The following is a 26,262-nucleotide window of genomic DNA, read 5'->3' on the forward strand; positions in this document are numbered from 1 at the left end:
GCCCCACCCAGTGCTCAGCACTCAGTGCCCACCCCGACTCCGCCCCTAGTCCAGCCCACAGGCAGGTGCTGGTGGGAGTGTTGCATCACTGGGGGACATGTAGACAGCAGGCCTGCTCGGGCTCTGGCTCCAGCATTGGGAAAAAGCTGAGCCAACAGGCTTCCTGCCACCTTATCTGGCCTCAGAATCACGTCACAGGGGCCAAGTCCAGGCTGACTTCACAACCTTAGGATCCCAGAACAGTCTGGAAGGGGGGTTCTCTGGATTTATGGGGACAGCTGGCCTCCAGTTTCTTACTGAGAGCGCCAGTTTGCTTGGGAGGGTTGCAGGAGCCTCTGCATCGAATCAGGGAAGCTCTCTGAGTTGGAGTCACCAAGGTGGGGGAGGTTCCTGAAGTTGAGCCCCCAGCAGCAGCCCTCCTCAGTTCCCAGGGCATTGGCGGAGCCCCGAAGTTTGGACGGGGCTAGGGGGAGAGCCTTGAGTCTGTACCTCGGTCCTGACGTGTAAGGTGTACACTTCGTCGTTTTTATACTTCTAAGATGTTCAGAGTTGCGCAGACGCAATTAATTTCCTCTTTAGTGACTGCACCTTTCCCAGCCTGTCATCATTTGGTGCCTGAACCTAGACAGTTTGGCACCAAAAAATATCATGTAACCTATTGAAAGTTGCTTACGACAGACAGAGGGAGCGACCCACAGGTGTCCAGACTGCGCCCTTGCCCACTAGCTGCAGTCCACCCACACTCCCACTAAAACACGGGAGCAGTGAGCTCTGAAGGCCGAGGTTATAGACCCACGACATGCCGTTAACCACCCCCCACCCCACCCCACCCCACCCCCAGCGGCCACCAGCCCCTTGGATTTCTGCCTCTGCCTCCTCTCCTGGAGAAGTTGGCTGAGCTGGGGGCCATCTGTCAGATGAGAGCATTCCAGACTCCTCCGGCTCCCCCCTCCCCCACGCCCCACCCCCACTCCTGGGACCCCTCTCACTGAGGTCCTCTGAATAGCGCCAGTCTCAGCTTCCTCTGCCTTTACATAACCTCTGCCCCTGCAGTCCCGGCTGCCCTTTTGCGCCCCTGGGGCCGCCTCTGCGGCTGGCCTGCCCTTTTAGGGAACAGAGGCCTCCCTTGTCCCACTCTTTCTCCTCCTCACAGTGGTATGTGTCCCCTCAGAGACACGGAGGCAGAGGGGGCGTCCCATTCCTCTCCGTTGCTTGACCACATTGTCCCTGATTCGCTCTTGTCGGGAGGGGGTGGGGCCAAGTTGGCTTTCTCGGTCCCAGTCTCAGCTCAGCTTGGAGGGCCCCCTCCACTGCAGAGCAGCTCTCCTGGCATCAGGTGTAGGGGTGGGGTGGGGGATGTCTTTTTCCCTCCCCTTGGAATAAAGATTGACCCCCAGAATGCCATGCCCAAGGTCAAGATCTTGATTGATTTGGGCAAAGGTCTGATTCACAAAAAAACTGAAAACAGGAACTGGAGTAGATATCAGTAGCCCCGCCACCCCCCCACCCCCGACTGTGTTCACAGCGGCGAACTCTCCAGGTGGCGCTAGTGGTAAAGAACCCACCTGCTGATGCCAGAGACAGAAGAGACACAGGTTTGAACCCTGGGTCAAGAAGATCCCCTGGAGGAGGGCATGGCAACTTACTCCAGTATTCTTGCCTGGAGAATCCCTTGGGCCTGGTGGGCTACAGTCCTTGGGGTTGCAAAGAATCGGACACGACTGAGGTGACTAAGCATGCACACACACATGCACGTTCACAGCAGCATTACTCACTACAGCCCAGCGAAGGAAGTGACCCAAATCCCAAACGTCCACATGCATGGATAAGCAAAATGTGGCCTATACATGCAGCAGAGTATTAATCAGTCTTAAAAAGGAAGGAGATTCTCTCACATGCTGCGACATGGATGAGCCTGGAGGACATTATGCTAAGTGAAATAAACCAGTCACACACAAAAGAACAAATATTGTAGAATTTCTCTGATGTGAAGTACCTAGAGTAGTCAAATTCATAGAGACAGACGATAGAATAGTGGTTGCCAGGGCCTGGGGGAGGGAGAATGGAAGGGTTAGTGTTTCCTGGGTATGGAATTTCAGTTTGGGAGGATGAGAAAGTTCTGCAAATGGGTAGTGATGAAGTTTGCAGAACAATGTGAATGTACTTAACACTACTGAACTGTGCACTTGAGAATGCCTAAGATGGTAATTTTTATGTTACCTGTTTTTTACATAATTTTGAGAAACAAAAGGCCAATTACAGAGTCAAGAGTCAGGTGCCAGGAGAGAATCGACCAAGAGCTGGAACTGAAAATCAGCTGCCAGTTCAGGCAGCATTCGTATGGTTAAGTTAGACCCAGGCTCGATACAAAAGGAAGCTGTGCTTCTCAGAGCTGTCAGCACCTTGAGGGGCGCTGAGTGTCCTTGTCCCCTGTGGGGGTGCTGCCCTCCGGGGTCTTTGGGTCTGTGGTGGGGATGTGAGCTTTCAAGTTGCCTAGCCTTTCTCTTGTAAAGCAGAGGGGATTTGTATGTGTGTAAATTTCTGTTTTTTCCTGGACTTTGTGGTTGACCAGAAGTTCTCCCCAGATTATCCTGGGAGAGGTCTTATTCAATTGCCTTCATCCCCGCATGCTTCCTGAGTAAGGGACAAGTCCGGGCCTCTGGCAGGAGCTGGGATCCAGGCTTCAGAGGTGACTGTCCTAGGTGTGCCCCAGGTGACTAGGGCTGAGGGCTGAGAGCCCAGAATTCGCTAGAGCGTTGGAATAAGGTGGGAATCGTCTTCCTAGATTGAGAAGCAACACACATCACCTGATGAACTTGGAGAGTGGGATATTCTGGAACACCGACATTCTTAGTGGTAGGAGTGTTTATTCATTTATTCAGCAAACAGACCTTGAGTGCTTCCCGTATATATTCAGGGACTTCACCAGAGAGCAGGAGATACAGGGATGAATAAGGCATGGTTCCTGCCCTCAGAGGGCTGACAGTCAAGTGGGAGGGGATTAAATGTCCAATTACAATAGGAGACAGAAAGGAGGGAGAGATTGAACTGTGGGGAAATTACTTCTAGCTGGATGGGGTTGGGGTGGAGGAGGTGGGAATCAGGAAGTGCTTTGTAGAAGAGGGAGCAGTTGATCGATCCATCTCTGAACAGATGTGTAGGGCAGGGATTGCAAACTTTGTTGCAGTGGGGACCAAGTGAGACCAGTAACTAGAGAGCTCCTGCCCTCTCTAAAGAGGCTGGCAGGAACCATGTTGCCACATCTCTCCATTTTCAAGAGAAGCTGTGTCTTAGTTGGGATGTGCTCAGACTAAGTAACAGGTGTCCAGTTAAGAGCAGTTTATCATCTCACATGACAGGAAATCCAGACACAGGTTGTTCCATAGTATGTTCAACAGATTTATGCTCTCAGGGCTCTGGCTTAGCTTGTGTCCCGCTTCCCACTACTCCCTGTCAAAGTTGCAAAATGACTGCTTTGCTCCAAGCATCATCATGTTCTCACAAGACAGCAGTATTCAAGGCAGAAAGGACAGGGTGATAAGAGGTCATTGCTTCTTGTACTTTTTCTCTCTTTTTGTCAGGACATCCTTTCCATTTTGTTTCATTACACAGAACTGGATCACAGGCTTTAGAGGACCCTTTTCCTGTTTTCTAACTACTGGTACCCTTTGAACATGGACTAGGTCTGAAGAATTTTCAACCTCATGAATCCTGCACCTCCAGAGTAGAGTACAGCAGATTCATTTTTTTCCAACCTCCTTGCAAATATTTGGATTTTTAGTTTTGGGATTTCCATTTAGTTCTTTATTGTTTCTTTTTTAATAGTTTCTGTTTCTTTACTGGGATTGCTTATTTGTTCACTCAATATAAGCGTATTTTCATTTACCACCTTGAGCATACTTCTAACAGCTGCTTTAAAATCTTTGTCTGCAATTCTGACAGCTGAAGCATCTAATTCATTACATGGAAAATTAAATATGGAAGTGAGTGTTTACTGGGAATGAGTCAAGAAATTGTACTGGATAAATAACTAAATCCTGGGAGTCTCAGGGCCTTTTGCGCTCAATCTCTTTATAGGATACTTTTCAGAACTGTTCATGTTCACCTGCTGACTGCAGCTCGGGTTCCCTGCCTAACCTAGAACACTCACAGGGCCATGTAGGTGAGGTGCCTGGAGCTTAAGCTTCATGAACTTTAAGGTCAGTTAGTTTCTGACATATAATAAAACTGTTTTCTGCTAATACAGCCAGAGCCTGTTGCTGTTGCTGTGACTCAGAGCTCCAGTAGCCACCCTTAGCCATTATCTACAAAGATAAATGGCATGACATGGTTCCTCTGCTGGGGGGTGGACCCACTTTCCCTGAGCAGACACAAGGTGAAACCAGAGTTCCCTTTCTAGGGACGAAGGGAAGCCTGGCACCTAGATTGACAGCCAACAGAATCTCTTGTAGCCAGAACACGCATGTGTATGTGCAGTCTCCTGCTGGTTACAAATTCAGTTAAAAGATGAAACCCAGATAACCCCCACTGTGAGCCCATCTGCAGACTATATTCGACTGAAGGTGGAACATAGTTCTACTATTTGCAGCCCTGGGCATAGCCCTGGCTGTGGAGAGATGCAGGGCAAGCTGGGAGCAGCAGGCATGAAGACGAGGAAGTGGGGAGAGTGGGCCGAGTAGGAGAAAAGACTGGACGTTTGGGGCCATCTCTTGGAGGACGGTGGGGGCCGTTGCAGGCATCTTGAAGCTTTATTAACATTTGGCAAGACCAGGACAGATGGTTGTTGCCATTGTTGTTATTTAGATACAATTCATGTGCCATATAATTCACCCTTTTAAAGTGTATGATTCAGTATGATTCGGAGCTGTTCAGCTACCACCACTGTCTAATTCCAGAACGTTTTCATCACCCCCCGGAAGAAGCCTCTTACATCAGCAGTCCCGTCCCACTCCCCTGGCAACCCCAAATATGTGTTCCGTCCCAATGGGCTTGCTTATTCCAGACAGTTCTTATACATGAAATGATATAATATGAGACCTTTTGTGCCTGCTTCTTTTACTTGGCATGTTGTTTTCAAGGTTCATGCATGTTGTAGCATGTAGTAGTACTTTATTCCTTTGACGGATGAATAATATTCCATTTTATGGATATACCGCATTTTATCCATTCATCAGTTGATGGACTATTGGGGTATTTCCACTTTGAGGCCACTGTGAATAATGCTACTGTGACGGGTAAAGAATCTGCCTGCAATGCAGGAGACACAGGAGATGCATTTAGATCCCTGGGTCGGGAAGATCCCCTGAAGGAGGAAATGGCAACCCACTCCAGTATTCTTGCCTGAAAAATCCCGTGGACAGAGGAGCCTGGCAGGCTACAGTCCATGGGGTTGCAGAGGGTCAGACACGCCTGAGCGACTAAGCACACATGAACATTCCCACACAAGTGTTTGGGGACATATGTTTTTAGTTCTCCCCGGTATATGCTTAATAGTGGAATTGATGGGTAATAGGGTGACTCTGTTTAACTTTTTGAAGGACTGCAAAACCATTTTCCTAAGGGGCTGCATCATTTTACTTTCCCACCAGCAATGTATGAGGGTTCCAATTTCTTCACATCCTTGCCGACATCTGTTATTGTCCATCTCTTGATAGGCGTCATACTAGTGGGCTTGAAGTGATATCTCATTGTGGTTTGGCCTTGCATTTCTCTGATGACTAAGGACGTAGCCACCTGTTCTTATACTTATTGCCCATTTGTGTATCTTCTTAGAGGAGGTGTCTATTCAGATGCTTCATTCGTTTTTTGATTGGATTGTTTGCATTTTTCTGTTGAGTTGCAGGAGTTCTTTATATACGCTGGATACTAGACCCCCCCTGGTAGCTCAGCTGGTAAAAGAATACTCCTGCAATGTGGGAGACCTGGGTTCAGTTCCTGGGTTGGGAAGATCCACTGGAGAAGAGATAGGCTACCCACTCCAGTATTCTTGGGCTTCCCCAGTGGCTCAGCTGGTAAGGAATCTGCCTGCAATGCAGGAGAATTGGGTTCGATCCCTGGGTTGGGAAGATCCCCTGGAGAGGGAAAGGCAACCCTCTCCAGAATTCTGGCCTGGAGAATTCCATGGACTGTATAGTCCATAGCATTGCAGAGTCAGACATGACAGCAACTTTCACTTTCACTTACAAGATACGTGATTTGCAAATATTTTCTCCCATCTTGTGGGTTATCTTTTTACTGTCTTGGTGGTGGCCTTTGATGCACAAAAGTTTTTGATTTTGGTAAAATCTAATTTAGCTCTGTTTTCTATTGTTACCTGTGCTTTTGATGTCAAACAAGATACCATTGCTTTGTCTAAGGACACATGAAGGTGTCCTCTTATGTTTTACTCTGAGAATTCTGTAGCTGTAGCCTTTCTGTTTAGGCCTTTGATCCATTTTGAGTTGATTTTTGTATACAGTGTGAGATAGGGGTCCAGCTTCAGTCTTTTTCATGTGGAGATGCTCTTGTCCCAGGATCATTTATTGAAAGGCTGTGCTTTCCCACAGTGAGTTATCTGGGCACCCTTGTTGAAAATCAGTAAATCAAAAAAAAAAAAAAAAGAAAAAGAAAATCAGTAAATCAGTTGACCATGGATATGTGAGTCTATTTCTGGACTCTCAGTTCTAGTCCATCGATACATACATAGAATTGAGAGTTCTAGTCCTAATGCGAGTGCCACAAATTCTTGATTATCATCAGTTCAATTGCTCAGTCATGTCTGACTCTTTGTGACCCCATGGACTGCAGCATGCCAGGCTTCCCTGTCCATCACCAACTCCTGGAGCTTGCTCAAACTCATGTCCGTTGAGTAGGTGATGCCATCCAACTACTTCATCTTCTGTCGTCCCCTTCTCCTCCTTCATAGCTTGTAGTCAATTTTGAAATTGGGAAGTGTGAGTTCTCCAGTTTCACTCTTTTCAAAATCATTTTAGCTATTCTGGGTCACTTGTATTTCTGTATTAATTTTAGGATTGGCTAATCAACCTCTGCCAAAAATGACAGCTGGGTTTTCCATAGTGATTGTGTTGAATCTATAAATGACTGAGAGTTACTACCATCTTAATAATATTGAGTCTATGAACATGGGCTATCTCTCCATTTCTTTAGATCTTTTTTCATTTCTTTTTAAGATTGTGTTGTAGTTTTTGGTATACAAGTCTTGCACTTTTTTGTTAAATTTATACCTACTATTTTCTTCTTTTTGATATTATCATAAGTGGGACTTTTTTCTTCATTTTCTTTTCAGATCATTCCTTGCTGGTGTGTAGAAATACAACAGAGTATTTCTGTAATGACCTTATATCCTGCAACCTTGCTGAACTCGTTTATTAACACTAATAGTTTGTTTTTTTTTAATGGCAAAGTTTGATTTTGAAAGCAAACATGTTCTTGTGCAACTAATTGCTTGGTGAGAAATGACCTCATGTGTCTTTAACAAACACGCTTCAGTCGTGCCCATGTAGCACTGGCCAGTAACCCAGGGCAAATCACACTGAGTAGGCAGCAGTGCCTGGAGAAGAGGAGCTCTGTCAGTGAGATCAAAACCCTGGACAAGAAGTAAACCACGTGTAGTTTCTTTCCCATTAGTTTTCAAGACAGTGTGGTTCGTTCTGACCTACTCATTCCATTCCCTGCCAGCTTCTGTGATAGCTGTGTAGGAGGGAGAGAATATACCAAGATAAAGCGACCCTGGCTGGGACATTCTCTGGATATTTTTTGAAGTGGGTGTGACATTTAGCTTTCAGAACAAACTTGTTTTGTTTTCATGGGCAGTGTCTTCGGAAGCTTTGTCCTGCCTCCCTTGATCTTCATGCGTTTTCCCTTTGTCCCCAGAGCTCCAGGATCGTAGTCACTGCAAGTTTGGGGCTCTCTTGGACGTGCCCCATTTTGTGGGTGACTTTCTTTTCTGTCATTGCATCCTCTCTCCTTCCTCCTTTTCAACCCTCCTTCCTTCTTGCCTCCCAGAAAATATCTATAGGATTACTTCTTATAAGAAAAATAACAGGGACTTCCCTGGTGGTCCAGCGGCTAAGACTCCGCAGCACTCCCAATTCAGGGAGCCCTGGGTTCAATCCCTGGTCGAGTAACTAGATCCCACATGCCCCAACTAAGAGTTCACATGCCACCACTAAAGATTTCAAATGCCTCGATGAAGATCAGAAGACTCCGAGTGCTGTAACTAAGATCCAGTTCAGCTAAATAAATGATTAAAAAAAAAAAAAGAAGAATGCCAAAAGATGACCAATAATCTCAGTAGCCACGAAACCTGTTTTTATTTTCTCAGAAGTGCTCTACACATCAAGCGCAGAACATTCAAATAGGACAAGAGAAAGGTATTTGAAAAGCGAACGCCAGCTCTCCACCCATTCCCCACAGCCCTCTCTTCTCCTCATAATCAACAGCTTCTTGTAATGATTTTCAGGAGCGGAATTAATGCACAATCCACTTAGTGTGTGTTCTTGTATTTACGGGTTTATTTACACCATCTTTCTTCTGTCACTTTGACATTTATCTGCAGTTGCCTCCCGTGGAGAGTTACTCTTGTAAGAGTTTCCCCATTGTCTCCCGGATGTCAGGAGAGGCCACAGGTCACACGGCACAAGTCAGGCAGGGTCTTCTCCAGAGTGGAGGGAGGTGAAACAGCCATCCCCCGCCCTGGGTATGAGAAGGAGCCAGACAGGGTCCTCTCCAGAGTGGAGGGAGATGAAACAACCCCCACCCCGGGTGTGAAAAGAAAACATCAACACTTATATTTACGTTTTAACTCATCTTTTAAAAGACAGTTTTGTTGAGGCATAATTTACATACCTTAACCTGTATGCATTCAGCATGCACCACTTACAAACAAAGCACAAACATAGACCCATAAAACTCTGACCACGATCAAAATAATAATGTCCGTTGTCCCGGGCTCTCAAGCTTTGTGGTGCCTCTTTGTCATTAATCCATCCCTCTCCCCTTTTATACCTGGGAAACTATCAATCTACTTTCTGTCACTCCAGATTAGCTTGCATTTCTTACGCGTGCACGCGTGCTAAGTCGCTTCCGTCGTGTCCGACTCTCTGCGACCCATGGACCATAGCCCGCCAGGCTCCTCTGTCCATGGGATTCTCCAGGCATTTTCCATAGTTTTGTATAAGTGGGACCATGCAGTAGGTACTGGTTATTTTATCTTGCTTCTTTCCGTTACTTTGAAGTTCACCAGCACCGTTGTGTGTATCAGTAGTTGGTTCCACTCGCCAGCTTTGTGGTGCTCCTTTGTGGGGCAGTCCCACAGCGTGTTCATCTAGGCACCGCTCGTTGGACATGCTGGTTGCTTTCAGTTTGCTGCAGCTGCTGGGTCGCTTCAGTTGTGCGGCAGCCCACCAGGCTCCGCCGTCCCTGGGATTCTCCAGGCAAGAACACTGGAGTGGGGTGCCAGTGCCTTCTCCAGGCTTTCAGTTTGGGAGCTATTAAAATAAAGTCGATAGAAATGTTCTTACCTAAGTCTGTGTGTGGACCCTTAGGGTAAACATCTCTGCGTGAATAGGCTGGGTCATATGGTCGATGTGTGTTTAAGCTGTTAAGACAGTGCTGCCCTATTTTTCTCTAAAGTTGTCGTACAGTTCCCCCCCAACCGTGCTCCAGTTGCTCCACGTCTTCCCCACCACTGGGTTCAGTCAGTCTTTTTAAGAGGTATGTAGTGGTAGCTCATTGCAGTTTAATTTGCATTTCCCTATAGCATGATGATCTTTGCATTGCCTCGGTTGCCATCTGTATATCTTCTTTGGGCTCCCCTTTGTATATCCTTCTTTGGGCTTTGGGTGGGGAAAACCATGCAGCAGGTCCGGGCTGCCTTAGGACCCAGGTGGAGTTCGGCAGTCAGGTACCAGGTTCTCACCTGAGGGGCAGGCGCTGAGCACTGAGCGTTCTTCTCAGTGTTAGCGGTGTGGTGCTGGAGAAGACACTTGAGGGACCCTTGGACCGCAAGGAGATGAAAGCAGTCACTCCTAAAGGAAGTCAGCCCTGAGTATTTACTGGAAGAGCTGAAGCTAAAGCTGAAGCTCCAATACTTTGGCCACCTGATGCAAAGAGCCAACTCATTGGAAAAGGTCCTGATGCTGGGAAAGATTAAAGGTAGGAGGAGAAGGGGACGACAGAGGATGAGATGGCTGGATGGCATCACCAACTTAATGAACATGAATTTGAGCAAATTCCAGGAGATAGTAAAGGACAGGGAAGCCTGGCGTGCTGCAGTCCATGGGGTCGCAAAGAGTCGGATACAACTTAGTGACTAAACAATAAGTGAAGCATATGTGAAGCACCTGGTATACAGTGGGCTTTCAGAATGATAGCTAGTATCAAAACCAAATATAGGAAGTTCCCTGGCCATCCAGTGGTTGAGACTCCGAGCTGCCAATGCAGGCGTTCAGTTCGTGGTGAGGAACTAAGATCCCACATGCCGTGCAGCACAACCAAAATAAATACATTTTTAATGTATTTCTTTATGAATCAGCAATCATTAGATAAACCGAAGGAGCTAAGCAGCACGAATGTTCTAAATACTCTCTGTACTTCCCCTTAATTTCTGTAGTGTTTTATTTTGGCCATTTATCTCTCACCCTATTCTCAGATGGCTGGGTTTTGTTTTTCTTTTTTCTGTTTTCTCACATGGTTTTTAAGCAATCAAAAACTTCTCGTTCTCTAGATCCGGTTGACACTGTCTGCTCTTCGCTGCCTTATGAGTTGTTCCCACTTCACCTGCTCCACCTACCACAGTGGGCCGGGTGGTCTCCCGGTGCGGGGCTGGCGGGGGGCAGGGGAAGCAGTCCATTCAGAGCCTCCTGGAGCTGAGTGGAGGCCCGGACAGCTGCGGACAGCTGCCCCTTGGGTCTCCCACAGCCTTGTTGCTTGTGGGTCACACACAGGCAGGGAGCACTTCTGTACGGGGTCCAGGGCCCACTCTGTGTTGGTATGTGGGTGCCGTTTACTCCTGAACTTCTCAGGGCAGCTGCCCCTGTCCCCAGGCCCAGAGAGACAGGCCAGGAGCCAGTTCTTTCTTAAAGACTTTTTTTTAATGTGGATTATTTTTTTTTTAAGTTTTATTCAATTTGCTACAATAGTGCTTCTGTTTTAGGATTTGTTTTTTTAGCCAGGAGGCATGTGTCATCTTAACTCACCAACCAGGGACTGAACCCACACCTCCCTGTATTCGAAGGTGAAGTCTTAACCACTGGCCCACCAGGGAAGGCCCTAGGGACCCAGTTCTGTGGGCCAGCTGCACTCAATCTCCATCCTGACCCTGATGATGCCGCACGAGTGTCATGTAGACCCAAATGGGCAGGAAGACACTTTGAGGACCACCCAGGAGACCCACCCCCTACTCCCCGGCTCCCTTGAAACTGTCATTGGCTCAGCACAGCCCCTCCAGAGTCCCCAGTTGGAATGCAGCAATAACAGTAATTCAGCTTCATAACTGAGCCTCGTTTTTGAAACATATTATTGTCTGCTGTGATGATAAATGTGATTTCATTAAGAATAAGAGCTGACTTTTCTAGAGAGCTCATGCTAGCCCCTGAACCCTGGGCTCTGCCTATCATTCAGTCACCACAGCCATCCAACAAGTAGATCCTGTCATTTTCCCATTTTACAGGTAGTCAGGGGACTTAAAGGGGCTTCCTGGGGGCCCGGATGGTAAAGAATCTTCCCACAATGTGGGAGACCCAGGTTTGATCCCTGAGTCAGGAGGATCCCCTGGAGAAGGAAATGGCACCTCACGCCAGTATTCTTATCTGGAGGACTCCATGGACAGGGGAGCCTGGCGAGCTACAGTCCATGGGGTCACAAAGAGTCAGACTCGACTGAGTGACTAACACTTTCACTTTCAGGGGGCTAGAAAGACTGAGCTTCACAGTCTTCGTATGAAGTGCACAGTCTCCTGTGTGGTTAGCCTGACCCCCGATCCAGCTCATTTTATCTTTTTCTGTGTCTCACCGCCTGTGCTCCAGCCTCACTGCCCTTCTCTCTCCCCATTTGTCCTCCTGCTACAGGGCCTTTGCACGTGTCGGTTTCTCTGCCCAGATCTCCCTTCCCACCTCCCAGCAGTTCCGTGGCTTCTGCATTTTCCACCCCTCCTCTCTGATGCTGCCTGCTGACATTGCCTCTTTAGGGTGGTCTGTGCTGCCCCCGCCCCCACCGCCTCTCCTCTGCTCTCACGCTCCTTTCCCAGCCTTCGTGGCCCTGCTTATAGCTGATGCGCGGATTGTTTGATTCATGTCATCTCTCCCAATGAGCTGTGAGCCCCAGAGCTCAGGGACCACGTCTCCGCTTGTTTTTGTTTTAGCCTTCGCTTGTGTTCCTGGCAGGTCCGAGAGCCGAGCACACAGCTGGACATGGACTAGACCCATTGAATGGGTGGATGCGTCTCAGGGACCATGTGTGTTGCCCACAGCGGACATCTGCATCCCCTCCCACCAGCTTCTCCCATCCCATGCGGTCAGTGGTTGAAGAGGCTGCCTGTCTGCCCCTCCAGCGTCGGGACACCGGGTCCGCTGGCCCCATGGGGGCCGCATTGCACATGTGCTCTGCCCTCACTCAGCCAGCATCTTCCAGGTTGATTCTGGCTGCTGCAGTTCTTAGCTATGCCTGAGCTTTACTAAGTATGGGGCTGAGGTCCGGTCCTCCAATACTGGTCTGGATGCAGCCTGGGCCGCAGGTACCTTAAAACCTCCCTAGATGATGCCACAGGCAGCTGGCTTGGGTGCAAAGATGGAAGCCCTGGGTGTGATGTGGAGCTGGGGCTTCCTTCCCTTGATTCCTCCCCTACCCCACCCACACTATCTGCCAGAGCAGGTGAGGATGCGCCCCACGGTGCCACGGCTCTTCTTAGCTCAGTGGTTCCTGAACTTGGCTGATATTAGAATCACTTGGGAATTCTTAAAAATTCTACTGCCCAAGCCACACCCATGCTAATTAAACCACAGTCACTGGGGGTGGGACACAGGCAGCAACTTTTGAAGCTGCTCCCTGATTCTAGGGACTTGTCGGGAGACAAGTCCGGGAAGCACTGTATTAGGTTCCCAGTGGGGCCCCAATCCAGAACACACCGCCGTCCCTCAGACCATAGGGCTCTACTGCTCAAGGTGCTGTGTGGGGAGATCTTTTCCTCTCTTGGTTTTGTTTTCTTAGAGCTCTTTGTGTTGTTTATTTTTTTAGAGTAGCTGTTGTTCAGTTGCTAAGTCACATCCAGCTCTTTTGCAGTCCCATGGACTATAGCCCGCCAGGCTCCTCTGTCCATGGGATTTTCCAGACAAGAGTACTGGAGTGGGTTGCCATGCCCTCCTTCAGGAGATCTTCCTGACCCAGGGATCAAACCCACATTTCCTGCCTTGCAGGCAGATTCTTTACCACTGAGCCACCTGGGAAGCCCTAAGAGTAGTTTTAGGCTTACAGAAAAATTGATGGGAAACTACAGAGTTTCCCTCTATTCCCCCACCCCAGTTTCTTTTAGTAACATCTTGCATTAGTGCAGTATAATTTGATCTATTACTGATCCATTGTTTTTTTTTAATAAATGAGAGAACTTAAAAAATTTTATTTATTTATTTGGCGCAGTAGGCTTCCCTGGTGGCTCAGATGGTGAAGAATCTGCTTGCATTGGGAGCATGGAGTCTTAGCCCTGGACCACCAGGGACGTCTCTGCTGAGCCATTATTATGAATGGAAGCTCACGGTGTGAACTGAGGTCTGCACTCTGCCGCACAGCGTATGGCGTGTGTCCATCCTGCCACGTCTCTGCCGCACAGGGTGCGTGCTTCAGTCATGTCTGACTCTGTGCAACCTTATGTGCTCCAGCCCACCAGGATCCTCTGTCCCTGGAATTCTCCAGGCAAGAATACTAGAGTGGGCTGCCATATCCTCTTCCAGGGGATCATCCTGTCCCAGGGATCAAGCCCATGTCTCCTGCGTTGGCAGGTGGATTCTTTACCACTAGCACCACTGGGGAAGACCCATCAGATAGATTAGTTTCTATCTAAAAATCCTCTGTGCTCCTCCCTCCCTCCCTACCCCTGGTAACCCCTGATCTTTTTACCATCTCTATAGTTTGCCTTTTGCAGAATATCATATAGTTGGAATCATACAGCATGTAGCCTTTTCAGACTGGCTTCTTTCTCGTACCAATGTCCATTGGACGTTTTTCCATCTTTTCATGGCTTGATTGCTTATTGCTCAGTGGGTTTCCATTGTCTGGATGTAGTTTATTCGTCTATTGAAGGACATTTTGGTGGCTTTGGTGTGTCATAGCTTTTGACAGTTATGAATAAAGCTGCAGCTTTATTCATGTGCAGTTTCTGAGTTCATCTGGATAAATAGCAAGCAGTGTGGTTGCTGAGCGGTCTGGTAAGAGCATGTTTCGTTTTGTAAGAAGCTTGTCAGGCTGTCCTCCGAATCGGTCATACCATCTTGCGCTTCCGTCATGAGTGACTGAGAGTTCCTGTTGCTCCACATACTCACGAGCATTTGGGGTCTTCTTCATTTCATTGTAGACCTCAGGACCATTCCCAAAATAGCAGGTTCAGGAATCCAAAGGTGGAGAGAACTGGTCGGCCTTGCGTTCAGGGGTGTTACTGGGAAGCTCTTTGTTTGAGTCTGAATCTGTCTCAAATTCTTGCTTTTGAAACTTAAGAGGGCAGTTTGCAGCTGCCTTCCTGACTCACACTGAGGGGGCCTGGCATCCTCACAGACAGCGCAGGGATGCATACTGAAGTGGCGAAGGGAGGAAGTGGTTGCCTGGAGGTGAGATGCAATGGCTGGCCTCTGGCAGCCATCCTGGGCCACCAGGTGGTCCCGAGAAGAGGCACCTGTGGAGTACAACAGAGCCGCAAAGTCATTGAAGATCCCACACATCAGTCAGTCCCTGCACACTGTGGCCCACCCACCTCCAAGCTTCTCTTACACCAGAAAGAAATGAAACTCCAGTTTTGTTAAGCCCAGGTGGGTTTTTTGTTTTGTTTTGGAGCTCTTTGTTACTTGCAGCTGAACCTAATTCTAGCAGATACCAGGGGTTCAGTGGTTTGGCACAGAGCAGGTCTGTCCTACACATGGGCCTGGAAGGCTCTCAGTAGTGTTACAAGACGGCGACACTGGTGTGAGTTACAGAGGGTAGCAGGGAGGAGAGGTGGCCTGGGGACAGCCTCACGTGCCCCACACACACCCTCAGCTTATGGATCAATGGACCAGGAGCTGATTGAGCCCCTGTGTGTGTGTGAATAAGTGGTATGTGTGTGGAGATGTGTGAGTGGTGTGGTATGTGTGGGCGGTGTGTATGTGTGATACGTGAACAGATGGGTATACATGTGTGTGGGGATATGTGAGTGGTGTGGTGTGTATGTGTGATACGTGAACAGATGGGTATACATGTGTGTGGGGATGTATGAGCCCTGTGTGTGTGTGTGTGTGTTGTGGGATGTGTGTGTGAATAAGTGGTTTGCATACATGTGTGTGGAGATGTGTGAGTGGTGTGGTGAGTGGATGGATGGGTGTATGTGTGTGGTGGGGGTGTGAGTGAGTGGTGTGTGTGTGCAGTGTGTGCTGAGTGGATGGATGGGTGTGTGTGTGTGTGTGGTGGGGATGTGCGTGAGTAGTTTGTGCTGAGTGGATGGATGGGGGTGTGTGTGTGTGGTGGGGGGTGTGTGAGTGGTGTGTGTGTGCAGTGTGTGGTGAGTGGATGAATGGGGGTGTGTGTGGTGGGGGGTGTGTGAGTAGTGTGTGCTGAGTGGATGGGTGTGTCTTTGTGTGGTGGGGGTGTGTGTGAGTGGTGTGTGTGTGCAGTGTGTGCTGAGTGGATGGGTGTGTGTGTGGTAGGGGGATGTGTGAGTGGTGTGTGTGTGCAGTGTGTGGCAAGTGGATGGATGGGGGCGTGTGTGTGTGGTGGGGGGTTTGTGAGTGGTGTGTGTGTGTATGATGGGGTGTGAGTGAGTGGTGTGTGCGTGTGCAGTGTGTGGCGAGTGGATGGATGGGGGCGTGTGTGTGAGTGGTGTGTGTGTGTGTGATGGGGTGTGAGTAAGTGGTGTGTGCGTGTGCAGTGTGTGCTGAGTGGATGGATGGGGGCGTGTGTGTGTGGTGGGGTGTGTGTGAGTGGTATGTGCGTGTGCAGTGTGTGGCAAGTGGATGGATGGGGGTGTGTGTGGTGGGGTGTGTGTGAGTGGTGTGTGTGTGCAGTGTGTGCTGAGTGGATGGATGGGGGCGTGTGTGTGTGGTGGGGGGTGTGTGAGTGGTGTGTGCGTGTGCAGTGTGTGGCAAATGGATGGATGGGGGTGTGTGTGGTGGGGTGTGTGTGAGTGGTGTGTGTGTGCAGTGTGTGCTGAGTGGATGGATGGGGGCATGTGTGTGTGGTGGGGGGGGTGTGAGTGGTGTGTGTGTGTGTGATGGAGTGTGAGTGGTGTGTGCGTGTGCAGTGTGTGGTGAGTGGATGGATGGGGGTGTGTGTGTGTGGTGGGGTGTGTGTGAGTGGTGTGTGCGTGTGCAGTGTGTGGCGAGTGGATGGATGGGGGCGTGTGTGTGTGGTGGGGGTGTGTGAGTGGTGTGTGTGTGTGTGGTGGGGTGTGAGTGAGTGGTGTGTGTGTGTGCAATGTGTGCTGAGTGGATGGATGGGGGTGTGTGTGTGTGGTGGGGTGTGTATGAGTGTTGTGTGTGTGTGCAGTGTGTGCTGAGTGGATGGATGGGGGAGTGTGTGTGTGGTGGGTTTGTGAGTGGTGTGTGTGTGTGTGGTGGGGTGTGAGTGAGTGGTGTGTGCGTGTGCAGTGTGTGGCGAGTGGATGGATGGGGGTGTGTGTGTGTGGTGGGGTGTGAGTGAGTGGTGTGTGTGTGTGCAGTGTGTGGCGAGTGGATGGATGGGGGTGTGTGTGTGTGGAGGGGGTACAGGCTGTGTTACGTGCAGGGAGGCTGTGGGGGGAGATGGCCTGAGCCCCAGGGTCGCAGTGAGAAGAGGGAGAGTGACGGGGCTGGCAGTGAGGGTTGCAGAGCTGAGGAGGAGCAGGAAGGAGACCAGAGCAGAGCAGGTCTGGAGGGGAGACAGGTGTGAGAGCCGGAACGGCAGCAGTGAGTGGCCTGGGTCAGGGTGCGTTCCTCGAGGCCCTGGGGTGTGGTCCTCTGGGGTGAGCCCTGAGGGCAATGAAATGCTCGTGTTTTTGGAATGTGGACTTGATGGGATTTTGTGTTTCTACCATGTATGTGGCAGATTGCTCTGATAACATCCCCTTTGCCCTGGAACCCAGGGGACAGGCCCGTCCCCTCCCCTCCCATGTCTCCCCGTCCCCACCTCGCCCTAATCCTGACCCACCCCTGGGCCTGGCACCAGCTCCAGCACCACAGGCTCCTGGCTAGACCCAGGCTTCTGCAGCGCTCTTCCTCCCGACCGTTACATCACTCTGCACCACGCTGACCCCCTCCCCTTCCTTACACGCCATTTACATCTCCTGGTACAGCGTGGTTAGCTTCCACCACATGGTCTGTTTCCTCACCAAACCTTCAGCTCCATGAGACCAGAACTTCAGTCACCTCTGTTCTCTTACTGTTTGTTGACTAAATAACTTTTTTTTTTTTAGCTGCACTGAGTCTTAGTTGTGGCTCCTGGGATCTTTGGTCTTCCTTGCTGCATGCAGGATCTTTAGTTGCCATACATGAACTCATAGTTGCAACATGTGGGATGCAACAGTTCCCTGACCAGGGACTGAACCTGGGCCCGCTGCATGGGGAGCTCGGAGTCTTAGACACTGGACCGCCAGGGAAGTCCTCTGAATAACAATTTTATGTGATGAAGGCTAGAGCTGATTGGCTAAAACCCGTGATACAGAGCAAGTTTAAATACAAAAGTGCTGAAGGAAGTTAAGTAATCCGAGTTGGGAGGATGAAAAACAGTAAGGTTTTAAGCCTCCCTTTCCCTGGTGTTTCATCGGTAAAGAATCCACCTGCAGTGCAGGAGGTGCAGTTTCAGTCCCCGGGTGGGGAAGATCCCCTGGAGGAGGAAAGGGCAGCCCACTCCGGTATTCTTGCCTGGAGAATCTCATAGAAGAGGCTGGCAGGCTGCAGTCCATGGGGTTGCAGAGTCAGACATGACTTAGTGACTAAACAACAATAAAAAAAATATGTCATGAGCCCCATGCTCGGGTGTGTGATGGGTCAGTAGCTCACGTTTCTTTGGGAATCAGCACTCCCATTTAAGGCTGATGGGGAGCTGTGGCCCTGTGGTCCTGTGGGGTCTCCGTGTCCAAAAATCGGGACCCCATCAGATGATGTCACTTGGGTCTCCCCATGGCAACACCCAGAGTGCGCATTAGCAGCTTGATTTGGGGGCAGGGTGGGCATGAACAAGGACAGATGTCTGCAGACCCTGCTCCCCTTAGGCCCCGGGTGGGACCTGGCGGGTGTGAGGAGGGGGTGCACTAACGGAGCCAGAAGAAGAGTGGCTACCTGAAGTCAAGAGGCTTCTGAGGCGCAGATGGAAAAGTTGCTCTTATTTCTGGCCTGTGCCTCTTTTCCCCGCCCCCGCCCCCCCACCTCCCCAAGCCTCCGCTCCGTCTCAGGAGAGCTTTCAGACTCAGCCTCTCAACCGAGCCCAGATGCGCTGGCTGTTGGGGCTGGCATTGGAATCAGCCCAGGGCCCCGGTGCTCCCCCGGGGGATCACCTCAGATGACCGCGCCGTGGGCGTACAGAAACCGAGTTCTTGAGACTTTTCTTCTGTGTCAGCTCTCCAGAAAACCCTCACTGGGGACGCACAGTGCTCGGGAGAAGCTGAGTGCCTGGCCTACTTACAGGCAGCGTTAATTACGGGCTCCTGGGGGCCTGTTGTCACTTAACCAGCTTCCCGGGCTGTCAGTTTGACGGGGACTGGTTTATCCTGGGGCCACCCAGACCCCTTTCTCTGGAACTTCTCCTGGCCCCTCAGCCCTGGGGGAGTGGGGCTGTGCAGTAAATGGCTGGACAGGCACACAGAAAGGGGTGAGGCCTGACTGGGCCCCAGGCCAGCGGGGTCTGCGATGCTGTCAAGGGCTTTAGAGGAGCAGAGGCACCTGCGGGGGCCACCATGGGCAGGGGCTTGGAGGCCGCAGGGGCAGGAGGCCGCAGGGGCAGGACGCCGCCGCCCAGCCGGGCCTCCCTGGGGCCGCGCCCTCGGCCGAGTCCCCTGCAGCGGGGCCCTCCCGTCCCTGGCAAGGTCCCCGGCCTCCCACACAGCCCCCTCCCACCCACTGCCCCGGCTCGGGCTCTGCTTGGGCACACAGCCCTCTCTCATTGTGTCTTGCAGCCTTCATTCTTCACAGCTTGATTGCGACTCAAGCTAGGGGTATTATTACCATTCTCTGACTTGTTAAGTTGCCCAAGAGGAAAAAAAACAAGAACGTTTTTCCTCCTCCCAGAGTCTCATTACCTATTGGGTGAGCCTCAACCGATATACGTTTCCAGAGAGAGACACTCAATGCCACCATCCCCGAAGACACGTCCCTGGCTGGGACCCAGACCCTCAGCGGGCCGCCACACAGGACGGTGGCCAAGACGCCTCAGTGCCCTGTTTCTGGCTAGACACGCCATGCTCTTTCACGCTCTCTGCCACTTCCGTCCCTTGGCCAGGCATGGGCTTTGTTTCTTACTGCCTCTGCTGTCTGCCCCCTGCCCCAGCCCCCAGTTAAGTCTCTCTCGCCTGAGCGGGTTCCCCACCTTTCACCAGCTCTGGGTTTTACGGCAACATACTCTGTTGTATTGATGTATCCACCTGGCTTCTCCGCCTCCTAGACCACAAGCTCCCTGAGGTCAAGGGGTCTCCTGGGTCACCTTTTAGTCTTTGGCAGCTGGCATGGTTCCTACAAATGGTGGGGTCCATCAAGGGGTGCCCATGGGAGGGGAGGCTCGCCCTCCACAATGGTGAAGGTTCAAGCTGGTGCTGCTCTTGGTTCTAGATTCCTGCAGCTCACCCTCCATCAGACCCTTCGTTGGTGTTCTCAAACACTGCCAGCCTGTCCTGTGACTTGTCACCAGTTTCCCTCTTAGTCGTCTGCCCCTTGGTCAGGTTTATGTAGGATGCAGTCATTCACTCCATCGTCTATCCATCCCTCCATCCATCCCGCTTCCTCCACACGCCAGCCACCCTGAGTCTGCAGGGAGGAATGGCAGGGACCTGGCCCCTGTCCTCGCGGAATGTACATTCTAACGGGGAGACACAGACAAGCGGCGAGCAGATCTGCAAATAAGATCATGTGGAGGAGGGAGAGCGAGGGGCCAGTGCGGGGGCCAGGAAACAGACTCCATCTTTTGCTTCTCTATTCTCCTAGTTTGGAAAATATCCTTAAGTTGAAGGAGGAAAGACCCTCCAGTCGTAAGGTTTTCCCCTTTTTTGAAGAGGTCAGATGATCGCTCCTGTCCTGTTAAGAAAGAATGGTCCTCAAAGCTCGAGTTTGCTGAGAAAACACCTCCAGGACTGTGGGGAGGCCCTCCGGCAGGATCAGTGCACCCGGCAACGCCCAGACATTGCCCTCAGGATGCTACTGAGAGTCCGTAGTAGGTGCCAAGCTGGACTTGGGCCTCGGTGGTGGAGAGTGCAGGGCTGGGGAGCCTCGTGTCTCCTCTCTTGTGGTTTGGAGACCTCTGGTTGGGGGCTCAGCACCTGGCTGAGCTCAGGGCAGCTGATGGAGCTGGTGAGGGCCTGTCCTCCCCAGGCCCACACGTCAAGGTGGCCATAGCCTGTAGACGGGAGAATGAGTGTCCAGGTTCCCAGAGCACCCGCGAGTGTCTGCAACCACTGAAGGCTTCACCCTCCAGGAAACTCCTGTGCCGCCCAGGAGCGCGCCCGCCCTGTTCTGCCCCCCGACCCCCGCCTTCTCTGCTCTGACAGGTGGGGACACGAGCCTGTGGTGCCCCTCACTGCAAGAGATCTCGGCCACGTTCCACAGCCTCGGAGCCCACAGCCCTGCTCTGCAGCCCCTGGGGCCCACACAGCACGCTGGGAGGTGAGTACTCCCCACTGTGGTACCCTTTCTCACATGGCCATGGCCACTGAAAGCAGTTCAAACCTATCGAATCGTGTCCATTAAACTTGTGCAGTACCAATTACACCTCAGGAAAAATGTAAAAAAAAAATGTATATATGTAACCCAAAAAGCAGACTCTTCTAAACTGGGTTGGGCAAAACATTAGGGTTTTTGTGTTACATCTTACAGAAAAACCTGAATGAACTTATCAGCCAACTGAGTACATTCATGCGCCTGATGCTCAGTCATGTCCTACTCTTTTGTGACCCCATGGACTGTAGCCCACCAGGCTCCTCTGTCCATGGGATACTCCAGGCAAGAGTACTGATGTGGGCTGCCATTTCCTTCTCCAGGGATCTTCCCAACCCAGGGACCAAACCGTGTCTGTTGCACTGGCAGGGGGATTCTTTACCACTGCGCCCCCTGGGAAGCCCACATATGCTTGCCTGGGAACACTAAAGTATTTCCTCTTCCGTAAATGTAGTACACCTGGCCGGTCACTGAACAGCGCTCCATTGACGTCGTTGTTGGTGATAGCCGGGGCTCAGTGAGCATTTTACTAGTTAGAGAAAGGAGAGATTTCTTCTGATAGTTTTTGGAAATTATGTGCATTTTTTTTAAGTTAAAAAGTCACCAGACTGGTGACTGCAGACTCCAGCCCAAAGAGGGAAGCACAGAGTCTGAGGGGCCACAGTGCGTCATACCACAGGTGATCGGCGTGTGAGTCCCCGTGCTCACAGCTCAGGGCAGCAATGGGAAGAACCAGGCACAGCCAGGTCTTACTGCCCTGGCGGCTGGCATTTGCTCCTGCCCCTTCCTGACTCACAGCTCTTGCTGCCCCTCCTCTTCCAAGACGTGTCCCAGTCCCTTTGGTCTGTCTCCAAGCCCCTCCTGATTACCTAATATCAGCTCATGGCCAGCCGGGCACAGTTTTACGTGGAAAGTCTACAATGCCCCATTTTGTGGTGTTGGAGCCCCCGTTGTGCACTGGGTTCGGGGTGGGTGGGACAGTGACGCTAACTGGTACAATACATAAATGACTCTTGTTGGATGGATGGCGGACTAGATCTGGGTTGTAAAGGCATCCGTTATAGCGCCATCCAGGCTTTTTGTTGAGACTTCTCTGAGCAGTAGGTTTGAGACTTGACTGTTTAGGGGGCTTCCCAGGTGATGCTAGTGGTGAAGAACCCACCTGTCAATGTAGGAGACATAGGAGATGCTAGTTCGATCCCTGGGTCAGGAAGATCCTCTGGAGGAGGGCATGGCAACCCACTCCAGTATTCTATTTCTGCCTGGAGAATCTCATGGACAGAGGAGCCTGGCGGGCTGCAGTCCATAGGGTTGCAGAGAGTCGGACACTGCTGAAGTAACTTAGCACACATGCATGCGCTAGTGTTTAGGACCCTGGACAGGCTGAGCCCCCTCCCTCCTGCCAACTAGCCCTGGGGCCGGCTGTGGTGGGCGGACGTGCCTCTAGGGCACGGCCAGAGCTTTCTCAAGAACCTGTTGCACCACTGTGTTTGGTAATTGTCTGCCAAGCCAAACCAGACCAAACCGCCCTCGCTCTGCTATAAATACCCTGTGCTTGTGCCAGCCTGTCCTGCCCCTCCCCGCCCCCGCCCCCCCCTCGTTCGTACCAGGTGTAATAAGTTACTTGCCTCTTCCCCAACGCGGAGCTTCAATTGACTCACCTTCTAGGAGGAAATCAGGGAGAGAATTACACTCAGAAAAAACAAATATCCATGAAGGGGAGGGCCCGGAGGGGCTGAGGATTCAGAGGAGCAATTTCCGACCACTTGGAAAGGGGTGCACACCTGGTGTCCACTTGGAAAGTATGAGGTGGCCCTAGAGGCTCTTAACCTCCCTGTTTACTCTGCAAAGAGCCACACCCCCTAACTTCCCCCTTCCCCCAGGGCCAGGTGATCTGTGGAAGTGTGGCCATTTCAATGCATCATTTAACGTACTTCAGGATGGCTCACTTGAGCGATAAAGCATCTGCCTGCAATGCAGGAGACTCAGGAGACCGGAGTTCCATCCCTGGGTTGGAAAGATCCCCTGGAGGAGGAAAGGGCAATCTGTTTCAGTATTCTTGCCTGGAGAATCCCATGGACAGAGGAGCCTGGTGGGCTACAGTCTATGGGGTCGCAAAGAATCAGACACAGCTGAGCAACTGAGCACGCTAGCACAAATACTTGAGAGCGAAACCCCAGCACAAAGGCTTCCAGCTTCTCAGCACCCTGTGGGAGCAAGGCAGGGCCCTGTGGTCCTAGGGCAAGGCCCAGAGTGCCGTGGCCCCAGACAGCTGTTCTGACACCCCTGCCCCTTTCCTTGGGCCCCCCACCTTGGGATGGCTGCTGGCACACGCTCTCCACTGAGGATTCAAAACTGGCCCAGAGCATCTGGCCAATGGATTGCCCCTTTAAGATTGCCCCCCTGTACAGATTGCAGCTCTATAAGAGGGGCTGGGACCACCCGCCAAGCCACTCAGCCTAGAGGCGTTCATTTGGGAATATGCCTCCTTTCAAGAAGCAAACAGGTCCAGGAGAGACCGCTCCCATGACTTCCCTGGGGTGGGGGATGGTGAAGTGCTGGCTTGCTTCTGTGTTTGGGAAACTCGGGGTGTCTCAGGGTTGGAAGATTCTTCTAGAGCAGTCAGGGAACATCAAGAAAGTTCTGGCATCTCCTCCACCAAGGCTGTGGCATCCTTCACAGCTCCATGGGCCACAAGAGCATCTTCGGGACAGGCGCTCCTCTCTGCATCGTCCTCATCCTCAGAAGCTCATCCCGTGTCCCTTAGTTCCGCACCAGGTGCCTCTCTGTTGACCTCCAGGGATGTCCCCATCCAGGGCTCCTCTGAGGCACCCACACGCTATCATGGCCGAGACTGGAAATGAGGGCACATGTGAGCCCATGGCTTGGCCATCTCTCCAGTCTCTACAAGAAAGACGGGTCTCTCACTGGCTGTTCCTAATCTCAGATTTCCTTGAAGCTCATCACCATCTCATCGAATGCTTCAAGATTTTCTTCTAGAAGGAAACAGCCCTGCTGCTGCCAGACCACGTGCATTGTCTGACGTCTGCTTTATTGCAGATAGAGTTGCCCTCTGCCCTGTGATGAGCCTGGGGAGGGAGACAGCCAGCAGAGGAGGAACCAGAGTGTGAACGCTTGGACAGGAAGCAGACGAGCGCCTGAGCATCCTCAGAGGGGACCAGTGCCACACTCAGCTATACAGACTGTTCATCAGGTGTCCCTGGTCTCACCTGGAAAGAGAGGGAGCGGTGGCTGGTCCCCTGGGCTGCTCCCTGACTGCGAAGCCCAGAGGAAGAGCCCTGGTCAGGTCGTGGGTGTGTGTGCACGCTTAGTTGTGTCCAACTCTTTTGCGACCCCCTGGACTGTAGCCTACCAGGCTTCTTTGTCCATGGAACTGTCCAGGCAAGAACACTGGAGTAGGTTGCCGTTTCCTACCCAAGGGGATCTTCCTGACCCAGGGATCGAACTCCCAGCTCTTGTGTCTCCTGGACTGGCAGGCAGATGCTTTACCACTGCGCCACCTAGGAAGCCCCAGATCACAGGTCCAGCCACTGAAGACCAGCAGCCCGCTGCTGTTGCCTGGGGCTGGTAGCCTTCATCCACTGGGTTCCCTGAGAGGGAAGCCTGGTGCAGAGGCCAATGGGCTAAATAAATGACAATCAATCCATTGAAAGGGCATCCTGTCAAGTGTGGGGGCAGTTGCCTTGGGACAGAGTAATTGGATCCAGGTAAAAGTTGCTCCCCTCCCCGCCGTCCCCCATTAGCTCAGCATCGATTCCTCTTCATTGCCTTGACCTCGGTCACTAGAGCCCAGCTGACAGCTCTGGTCTGGTTTAGCAGTGCCAGCCCGAGAGTGCGCCCTGCCCACAGGCTGTGTGGTGGGCCCCTGACCCCCAGCTAGACTCTCGGTTTTACCGTCTTCCCAAGGAGAAGAAGCAGAGGGTCACTTTCACTTTATTTTTTTTTCTCAAATAGTAACAGGGGAAAACAAATATAGAAGCCGACACGCTTCTCTTAAGAGTGGAGAACAACACCTTTGCAACCCAAACTATAGCTCCTGGGTGCTGGCCATGGGCCAGGAACCCTAACTCTGCCAGGCCGGTGTCAAGGCTGGGGCTGGAGGTGGGGGTAGGGGAAAGCTGCTTTGCTGGTGGGGCTGGTGGTGGGACCCTCAACTCGATTCCAACCTGCTGAGTCCAGGAGAGGAGTGGACTCCTTAGACTGTGAATTCCTCTTCTCCGCGGCGGAGGCCTAGGGATCAGCCGATGCCACTTCCCAGAATAGCAGTCTCAGATGCCACGTTCCAGGCGAGCGGCTCCTCAGAGAGGCAGGCAGGGAAGGGGAACCCGTTACGTTGCCTGCTGGCTGTTCCCAGCAGAGGCAGCCTGGGGAGACACTGGGGCACAGTGCACTGGGGGTGGGTGGTTGGGGGGGTGGGTAGCAGGGAGGCTATGTATCCTTCCCACTTGGAAAGCCTGGCATTCTGTCCATCCCCAGGAGGAGAGACCCTTGTCACAGACACACTTCCCTTCCCCAGCTCCGAGAAGATGAGTCACCAGCCCACAGTTTCTGCCCTCTTTCTCCCCCTGGCAGCACGGAGCTGTCTGAGAGCCACCTCCACTTGGGCAGAGTCACAAAGCTGGCTCTGAGGCTTCCCGCCTCTTCGGGCAATCTAAAAGCGTTCCCTCCCATGCTTGCATGGCCCCACGCAGGCTCACGGACAGGTATAAGCCAGGACTCCCCTGCGACTCTGACACAGGCCCAGTGCATGAGCCCCAGTCTCCCCCGTCTGTTCGTGTTCTCTGGCCTCGCAAATGCTGAGGAAGAGTGGCCTGGAGAATGGCCCAGCCCAGGCCTATCTAGGCCTCGCCCCACCCCTCCACTCCAGCAGTGATTTTTGACACCGACTTCCTGGGTGCCTAGAGACAGCATTTTTCTTCCCTCTCCGAGAAGCAACATAGACAAGTAAAGAAGAGCAGAGCCTGTTCACTGGAGCATCTGGGAACCGTGGCCAGGGCGGCGACCCCAGAGGCTGTTACTGTTGGCAGTGTTGTCCTCGTCACTGATGACTTCAATTGTAGGGAGTCCCTTGTTATCAGGAACTCCAAGCTAGTTAGTAAGATTGCAGGAGTGGAAGAGACGGCAAAGGGAGACTTGTCATAAAGTCATCCTACTTGGATTTCCCTGGTGGTCC

The 26,262-nt window shown here is 51.6% G+C and overlaps 1 protein-coding gene across 1 annotated transcript in view; it reads left to right on the top strand.

Annotated features, from left to right (window-relative positions):
- Positions 1-26,262, top strand: part of FAM178B (family with sequence similarity 178 member B) — a 94,591-nt gene that overhangs the window by 20,938 nt on the left and 47,391 nt on the right. The window contains exon 7 of the mRNA XM_065928870.1: positions 20,903-21,017. Within this exon, the coding sequence (XP_065784942.1) occupies positions 20,903-21,017 (115 nt within the window). The remainder of the gene's footprint in view (positions 1-20,902; positions 21,018-26,262) is intronic.

Source organism: Muntiacus reevesi, chromosome 3, assembly GCF_963930625.1.
Source record: "Muntiacus reevesi chromosome 3, mMunRee1.1, whole genome shotgun sequence".
NCBI classification, from domain to species: Eukaryota; Metazoa; Chordata; class Mammalia; order Artiodactyla; family Cervidae; genus Muntiacus; species Muntiacus reevesi.